General features: G+C 41.9%; 1 protein-coding gene across 1 annotated transcript in view; it reads right to left on the bottom strand.

The window, feature by feature from the left end:
- Positions 1-292: 292 nt before the first annotated feature.
- Positions 293-9,453, bottom strand: part of nae1 (nedd8 activating enzyme E1 subunit 1) — a 20,199-nt gene continuing 11,038 nt past the window's right edge. Inside the window, exons 10-20 of the mRNA XM_053492640.1 lie at positions 8,933-8,996; positions 8,716-8,807; positions 8,540-8,599; positions 8,273-8,406; positions 6,802-6,877; positions 6,598-6,637; positions 1,425-1,511; positions 1,119-1,211; positions 870-984; positions 638-687; positions 293-548 (exon numbers count right to left, since the gene is read on the bottom strand). Of these exons, the coding sequence (XP_053348615.1) occupies positions 439-548; positions 638-687; positions 870-984; positions 1,119-1,211; positions 1,425-1,511; positions 6,598-6,637; positions 6,802-6,877; positions 8,273-8,406; positions 8,540-8,599; positions 8,716-8,807; positions 8,933-8,996 (921 nt within the window). The 3' untranslated portion in view covers positions 293-438. The remainder of the gene's footprint in view (positions 549-637; positions 688-869; positions 985-1,118; positions 1,212-1,424; positions 1,512-6,597; positions 6,638-6,801; positions 6,878-8,272; positions 8,407-8,539; positions 8,600-8,715; positions 8,808-8,932; positions 8,997-9,453) is intronic.

Here is a 9,453-nt window from a genome sequence, read left to right as displayed (position 1 = left end):
CAAAATGGACTGGACGTTGCTCAGTAGTCTAAAGTCCTCTATTCACATGAAGGGAAATGTATTTCATTTGGAGGTCAAGCTCCAGAGTCTGTAGAGAGGAGAGGCTCAGAATCCACAGGCGGTCTCCACAGGCGGTGATGGTTTGAAGAGCCATGTCATCTGCTGGTGTTTTATTAAGTCCAAAGTCCAAACTTACATTTCAATCTTTAGAATTGTAATAATTATTTTTTTTCCAAATTCCATTAGAAGAAAAATACTCTGAGCCCTAATCAGACCAAACACAACCGCGAAATCAGAGAAACACAGCAGTGATTATTTATTACAGTCAGTGTTTATTACTGATGAAGTGATTATTGGTAAACAGTAACATTAAGAACACAGTACTGACTTAACCATGCTGAATAAAACACACACACACACACAGAGATTTACAGTAACTCAGAGCTGGAAGGTGGCTGATGTCTGAGCCATGGCGTTGTAGATGAACGTGTTATTAAACGGCACAAACTGGTGTGTGATGAGTTTGATGGCTTCCTGAGCTGCAGCTCCTGTAGAAAGTAAACGAGGACACGTCAGACACAAAGGGGGTGTGTGTGTGTGTTTGTGTGTGTGTGTGTGTGTGTGTGTGTATACCCACCTCCCAGTAATGCCGCAACGGTGTGTGGCTCTGCAGCTCCATAACGACAACTAAAACACACACACACAAATTTAAAAACAGATTAAATGAGAAATAAGTATAATTTATATATTTATAAATCTTCATGCAAACACTTTGTACCAATATTAATAGTAACATTGTCAATAAAGAATATAAATAAATAAGAACAGATGTGTAGGGAGGAAGTGACATCACGCTGGCGTTCACTCACAACTCGTGGATGTAGTCGTCTTTAACGTTGACATTGAGCGAGTTCTCCTGCAGCAGACTGTTTACACACACCTTCAACCTGCTGATGTCCTCCTCCACCTGGTAATTATACACACCTGACACACACACACACATGTTAATCTATCAGTCACCACTACAGAAATAATGCACAATAACTACACTAGTTTCTGATGGTGTTTAGCAGTAATGGTTTGACGGGGTTTACTGGTTCTGATGGTTCTGATGGTACCTGGGTATCTGGAGTGCTGCTGGTAGAAACGATCCACAGAACGTAGCATGAGATACAGAACCAACTCGCTGTCTGGATTATCCATACAGGAAGCTAAGAGAACACACACACACACACACACACACACATTCTACAGTGCTGCACTGAAAGTGTGTCCAAATGATATGTGTAACTTTATGCTCAATAAAACCAAGAACACTTTAAACAAATACAGCCCCTGTGTGTGTGTGTGTGTGTGTGTGTGTGTGTGTGTGTGTGTGTGTGTGTGTGTGTGAGAAAGAGAGTGTGTGAGAGAGAAAGACTCACTAATCTCATCCTTGTTAATAGTTTTGACGCTGTATTCCTCAGAGAGAGATCTGCAGTGGATAACCCGCAGGAACGCTGCGTTCTTACCTGCACACACACCACAGTTAGTTACACCTGTGTGCGCACACACACACACACACACACACACACACACACACACACAGGACTTAATATTATCCATCGGATTAAGTATAAGAAACATAATTACAATTCCACAGTCTGAAGTTATCTCAGATCACTGTCTTGTCTCGATTAAAGTGTCTCATAGTAATAATGTACGCACAGCACCGCACTACCGCCTTAAACGTACATTCACATCAAATACCACACAGAGCTTTATCGATAATGTCCCTGAGTTATCAACTCTGATTGGATCGCCATCTGACTCCACAGAACTCGATCAAGCGACTGAATATTTAGAGTCAACACTTCGTCATAGCTTAGATAATGTAGCTCCAGTTAAAAGAAAAATTATTATAGATAAGAAACTCGCTCCTTGGTATAACAATCACACACGCACTCTAAAACAAACCGCTCGGAAATTAGAACGTAAATGACATCAAACTAAATTGTTAGTATTTCAAATAGCATGGAAGGAGAGCATCCTGAACTATAGAAGAGCTCTCAGTGCTGCTAGGTCAATGTATCTCTCCACTCTTATAGAAAATAACAAAAATAATCCTAGATTTTTATTTAATACCGTAGCTAAATTAACTAAAAACAAGACCACTGCAGAAATCTCCACAACAACAACATACAGTAGTGAGGATTTCATTTTTTTCCAATAACAAAATCATAAATATTAGGCAAAAAATTCAGGCTTTAAAACCAGACAATTTAAGTGATACAGATGATAAATTAATCACATCACATTAGAACCTAGAATACTTTACTCCCCTTGAAGCGAGTGAACTAATTTCACTCATCTCCTCTTCAAAATCGTCAACCTGTGAATTAGATCCGTTACTGACACATTTTCTCAAGCAGATAGTTCCAGCAATAACAGAACCCCTGTTAAAAGTAATTAACTGTTCACTCAGCAGTGGGTATGTTCCTAAATCCCTTAAATTAGCAGTTATTAAACCACTAATCAAAAAACCTGACCTTGACCCCTGTCAGCTTTCCAATTACAGGCCGATATCAAACCTCCCCTTTATCTCTTTTTTTTTTTTTAGGGTCCAATTTTCTCCCTAATTTAGTCGTGGCCAATTCCTCCCCGTCACTAGGGGGCTCCACATTAAGGCTACCACTCAGTCGGGAGGGCGAAGACTATCCCGTGTTTCCTCCGAACCGCGTGACGTCAGCCGACCGCATCTTTTCGAACTGCTCGCTCACGCACCGTTAGGGGCGGAGTAACACACTCGGAGAAAAGCGCTAGCCGCTCCTTCCGCGTGTGCGAGCTCACAGACGCCCCTGATTGGCTGTAAAGCCGTGATTAATGTGGGAGCGCAAGTACCTCTCATCCCTCCCCCCTGAGAGAGCTCGGCCAATCAGCTCTCTCTAGACCCCTGGCTGTGAGAGGAAAACAGCATCACCCGGGGTTCGAACCAGCGATCTCCGGATGATAGGGCGAGCGCTGTACTACTGCGCCACTCGGAGACCCTTTATCTCTAAAATTCTGGAAAGGTAGTATCTCAGCAGCTATGGTCATATCTACATAGGAATAGCATACATGAACTGTATCAGTCAGGATTTAGGCCTCATCACAGCACAGAGACAGCACTCGTTAAAGTAGTAAATGACCTCCTAGTGGCCTCTGATCAGGGTTGTGTAACTATATTTGTGTTACTCGACCTCAGTGCAGCTTTTGACACCATTGATCACACTATTCTTCTTCACAGATTAGAAAATGTAGTAGGAATTAAGGGAACGGCCCTTTTATGGCTCAGATCCTATTTGACTGATCGTTATCAGTTTAGATTTAGATGGTGACCTTTCCTCATGTTCTCAAGTTGAGTTTGGTGTTCCACAGGGTTCTGTTTTAGGCCCACTGCTTTTTTCCCTTTACATGCTTCCTCTAGGCAACATAATTCGTAAACATGGTAATAGTTTTTACTATTATGCTGACAACACACAAGTATACATTTCAGCAAAACCAGATGAGAAAAACCAGTTTACTAAAGTTGAGCAATGTGTGCAGGACATAAGAGATTGGATGTTAATTAATTTTCTTCTGCTTAATCCAGATAAGACAGAAGTTCTGGTCATAGGACCACAAGCAACTAGAAGTAAGCTTTCTGATCACACTTTGATTTTAAATGGCCTTTCTGTTCCATCAAGTGCAACAGTGAAAGACTTCTGTGTGATTATAGATTCCAGCCTTTCATTTGAAGCTCATATTACCAGGATAGCATTCTTTCACCTCAGAAATATTGCCAAAATAAGAAATATATTGTCACTAAATGATGCAGAAAAACTAGTTAATGCTTTTATCACCTCTAGTTTGGACTATTGTAACGCCTTACTGTCTGGTGCTTAAACAATTTGCTTAAACAAGCTTCAGCTAGTCCAGAATGCAGCGGCGAGAGTCCTCACTAGAACCAGAAGATATGAGCACATCACCCCTATCTTATCTTCACTGCATTGGCTCCCTGTGAAATTTCGCATCGATTTTAAAATACTACTCTTGACGTATAAAGCATTAAATGGTCTCGCGCCGCAGTATCTGAGCGAACTGCTAGTGTCTTACGATCCGCCACGCCTACTTCGATCAAAGGATGCAGGCTGCTTGTCAGTACCGCGTATTATGAAAAATACAGCTGGGGGCAGAGCTTTTTCTTACAAAGCCCCAAAGTTATGGAATAGTCTTCCAAATAGTGTTCGGGACTCAGACACAGTCTCAGTGTTTAAGTCCAGGCTAAAAACCTATTTATTTAGCCAAGCATTTTTATAAATAGATTAGCCTTAGGTAAAGGAGCAGATCTGGGGGACTCATGGACGTAGAGTATTATGGTGAACTGGTATGTTTGGATGCTGTCTTCCTCACTCTCATTGATCACTCAGGTTTGCTGACGGTGAGGTGATTGGTTGCTTTACATGTCAGTTCCCCCTCATGTCTGTGTTTCCTTATGGCTCCTCCCTTTTTAGTTATGATGTCATAGTTAGTTCTGCCGAAGTCTCTGCCTGCACTCTGCACTAAATATACATTCACATTATACATTGTTTGACTGTGACCATACCTAACTGTTATCTCTCCTCTTCTTCTCTTTCCCCCCCTCTTTCTTTTTCCTCTCTCCTCCTGTCTCCCCCTTTCACTCTTTCTCTCTCTCTGTCGAGCTACACATGTCGTTCCTGAGCTGCCAGTGATCCAGACTCCCTCTGCCCTCCGGACCTGTCTGACCCATCCTGGTGCCCCGCTTCTGGCTGAAGATCTCGTCACATGGATGCCCCGTGTGTCTCTCTGGGATGCGTCTGGTGTCTGGGAATGATTCTCTCTACCTAGAAAATGGTTCTGGCCTTGACTGGTGTTGGCAACTGTTTCTCTGGGGACTTGACAGTTCGATAGTTCATGACTGGAACTTCTTACAAGTCTACCTGGGTCTTCAATAACTAACTGGACTCTATATTAACATCAATTAACATCAGCTATTATAGCTGAACTGCCTCCCACCCTACACACTGTATAAATGCAGATCATTTACTGCTTTCTGTTTCACCCAGATGAGGATGGGTTCCCTGTTGAGTCTGGTTCCTCTCAAGGTTTCTTCCTATTACCATCTCAGGGAGTTTTTCCTTGCCACTGTCGCCCTCGGCTTGCTCACCAGGGACAAACTGACCATTTTGATTCATACAAATTTACATTTCATACAAACTTAAATAATTCTTTTGACTATGTAAAGCTGCTTTGCGGCATTGAAAATTGCTAAAAGCGCTATACAAATAAAATTGAATTGAATTGAATTGAATTGAATCACATGGATGCCCCCGTGTGGTCTGCCTGGAATGCGTGTGGTGACTGGGGTTGGTTCCACTTTTCCATGAAGGTGGTCCTGTCCTCGACTGATGCAAACAGCTGTTCTCTGAGGACCTGTGACTTCTGTCGCTCAATAGTTTAGGACTGGAATTTCTCACAGTCTACCTGAACCTCCAGGAACAAACTGGACTTTAATCTTACACATCTCCTCTTATATTGAACTTCCAGTCTCACATATTATTATGCAGATCAATCCCTGCTATCTGTTATCACCCAGATGAGGATGGGTTCCCTGTTGAGTCTGGTTCCTCTCAAGGTTCCTTCCTATTACCATCTCAGGGAGTTTTTCCCTCAGCACCGTCACCCTCGACTCGTTCATCAGGGACGATCTGATCATTTTGATTCATACACATTCACATTTCATACTAACATTAATTCTTTTGATTCTGTAAAGCTGCTTTGTGATGATGCAAATTGTTAAAAGCGCTATACAAATAAAATTGAATTGAAACACACACACACACACACAAACACAATACTCATACTGTGAAAATTACATCAACACACTCAGAGTATCTCTTTCCTCACATGCTTGATGTGTATCTGTGTGTGCGTGTTGTGTGTCGGGTGTGTGTGCGTGTTGTGTGTCGGGTGTGTGTGCGTGTTGTGTGTCGGGTGTGTGTGCGTGTTGTGTGTGTGTGTTGGTGCGTCGGGTTGTGTGTGTGTATTAGTGTGTGTTGGGGGTGTGTTAGTGTGTGTCAGGGTGTGTCGGTGGTGTGTGTGTGTGTGTATTAGTGTGTTTCGGGGTGTGTGTCGAATGTGTGTGTGTCTGTTGTGTGTGTGTGTATTAGTGTGTCGGGTTGTGTGTATGTGTATTAGTGTGTCGGGTTGTGTGTGTGTGTATTAGTGTGTCGGGTTGTGTGTGTGTGTATTAGTGTGTCGGGTTGTGTGTGTGTGTATTAGTGTGTCGGGTTGTGTGTGTGTGTATTAGTGTGTCGGGTTGTGTGTGTGTGTATTAGTGTGTCGGGTTGTGTGTGTATATGTGTTAGTGTGTGTCAGTGGTGTGTGTCGAGTTGTGTGTGTATTAGTATTAGTGATTGTGCGTGTATATTAGTGATTGTGTGTGTGTGTGTGTGTGTGTGTGTATTAGTGATTGTGCGTGTATATTAGTGATTGTGTGTGTGTGTGTGTGTGTGTGTGTGTGTGTGTATTAGTGTGTGTGTGTGTGTGAGAGAGTGTGTGTGTGTGTGAGAGACTCACAGAAGAGTTTGATGTCCTGCTCAGAGATGCTCTCTACAGGCTTCAGAGTGACGAGAGAAAAAACATCAGAGAGAAAACGGTATCACATAATATTAATAATCATTTACGTAACACACGCGCGCACACACACACTCACTCTATACTATCTGTGTGTGTGTGTGTGTGTGTGTGTGTGTGTGTGTGTGTGTGTGTGTATGTGTGTACCTTCCCAACAGCCTGAAGATGAGACTCAATGTGTTTAGTCACAACAGCAGCATCCTGCAATGCCTTCTCCCTGTAACTACACACACACACACACACACACAATTAACACATTTAATCAAGTTTGTGTGCATTTATCTGTGTGTGTGCATATATATATGTGTGTGTGTGTGTGTGTGTGTGTGTGTGTGTGTGTGTGTATATGTATATACAGTGAGGTCAGTAAGTATTTGATCCCCCTGTGATTGTGTAAGTTCTCTTACTTATAAATCATGGAGGGTCTACAGTTTTCAGCGGAGGTGTATTTCCACTGTGAGAGACGGAATCTAAAAAGAAAAATCTGGAAATCACATTGTATGATTTTTGAACAATTTATTTGTGAATTACTGTGTTTAATAAGTATTTGATCACTTGCTTATCAGACAGATTTCTGACCCTTAAAGACCTGTTATTGTGCTTTTAAATAGTCCAGCTACACTCTGCTCATGATTCTAAATTAGTAGCACCTGTTTGAGGTCGTTATCTGTCATAAAGACACCTGTGCACCCCACAATCAGCCAAAGTCTAAGTAGATACATGGGGTATCAATGATGCTGAGAATAGTGAAGAATCAGCCCAGAACTACACGGGAGGAGCTGGTCAATGCCGTGAAGAGAGCTGGGACCATCGTTTCCAAGGCTACCGTCAGTAATACACTAAGACGTCATGGTTTAAAATCCTGCATCGCATGGAAGGTTCCCCTGCTTAAGTCAGCCCATGTCCAGGCCCGTCTGAAGTTTGCCAGGGACCATCTGGATGATCCAGAAGAGTCATGGGAGAAAGTCCTGTGGTCAGATGAGACCAAAGTAGAACTTTTTTTGGAGGAAGAAGAACGATGAGTATCATCCCAATAATACCATACCTACAGTGAAGCATGGGGCTGGAAGCATCACGCTCTGGGGGTGTTTATCTGCACAGGGGACGGGATGACTGCACTGTATTAAGGAGAGGATGAACGGGGCCATGTATTGTGACATATTGGGCAAAAACCTCCTTCCCTCAGTCAGAGCATTAAAGATGGGTCGTGGCTGGGTCTTCTAACAGGACAATGACCCAAAGCACACAGCCAGGAAAACCAAGGAGTGACTCCGTAAGAACATATGGACTATTTAAAAGCAAAATATCAGGTCTGTGAGGGTCAGAAATCTGTCTGATAAGCAAGTGATCAAATACTTATTGGACACAGTAATTCACAAATAAATTGTAAAAAAAATCATACAATGTGATTTATTTTTAGATTCTGTCTCTCACAGTGGAAATACACCTCCGCTGAAAACTGTAGACCCTCCATGATTTATAAGTAAGAGAACTTACAAAATCACAGGGGGATCAAATACTTATTAACCTCACTGTAAGTGTATTTGTGTGTGTATATGTTTATATTTGTGTGCGTGTGTATATATTTTTATATACGTGTGTGTGTGTGTGTGTGTACACATTCTGCAGGCTGATGAACTTGTCCGAGTCAGAGATCATATCAGGGACGGTGCCGCGCAGGGGGAGTTTCCCGTTCCCCTCATTCTGCACAAAATCCCTCACACCTCGAGCCATCACCCAAAACGCCGGAGTCTGTTCACACACACACACACACACACACACACACACACACACACACACGCATCATGCACATCTGGTCATACAGATGTTCCCGGCAGTGGTTCTCACACATCTGGTCTGTGATTAGAACAACAGAGTGTCTGACCTGAGAGGTGATGTTCTCACACTGTTCAGAACTGAAGATCTCCTCCACACCACTGCAGATCTGAGCACACACACACACACCAAGTAAACAAATGACATGTGAAAATCTGAGATGATGTGTGTGTGTGTGTGTGTGTGTGTGTGTGTGTGTATGTATATATATATATACACAAACACCTTCGTAGGGTTTAAAGCCGTGTTAGCGTTCTTTATGGCTTCATCAAAGTTCTCCTCTTCCTCTGGAGTCCCGTTTTCATTCTTGCGAATCCCTGAGAGAGAAATAAATCACGCACAGGGTCACAGGGACGTCTCACTAATTTCACCTAAAATAAAAAGGAGGACAGATAACGGGGAGAGATAAAGACGACTGGTTGTGCGATGTGGACGTTCTCACCGTCTCTGATCAGCTGCCTAAACGCCTCCTTCTCCTTATACGTTTTAGGCAACTGAACGTCATGCTGAAGGAAAAAATCCACATTTATGATGATTATCATTATTATAACTAATAGAAAAATAATGACATACTTTAGTTTAAACAGTCTCGACATGTTAATACTACACAAATACCAGCAATGTCATGAACATTTCATTGGATTGGTTTATGATCTGCTCCTGAACTCATTATGCTTCAGTGTGTAATAAATGTGTGTGTACATGTTTGTGTTTTTTCATTTAAAGTTCTGGTGAAGCGTATAGATAGTGTTTTTCAAATTCAAATTTTATTTGTCACATACACAGTCACACACAGTACAAAATGTAGTGAAATGCTTATACGACCGCCGGTGACCTTAAAAAGAGAATTAAAGCTTATAATAAGAAATAAATATGAATAAAAGAAATACGATAGAAAAATTAAATAGAAAAATGTAATTGATCTAGGAAAAATAGAACTAAAATAGAACTAAAATAGAACTT

Source organism: Clarias gariepinus, chromosome 3, assembly GCF_024256425.1.
Source record: "Clarias gariepinus isolate MV-2021 ecotype Netherlands chromosome 3, CGAR_prim_01v2, whole genome shotgun sequence".
NCBI lineage: Eukaryota > Metazoa > Chordata > Actinopteri > Siluriformes > Clariidae > Clarias > Clarias gariepinus.
This window is presented reverse-complemented; position numbering and strand designations above follow the sequence as displayed.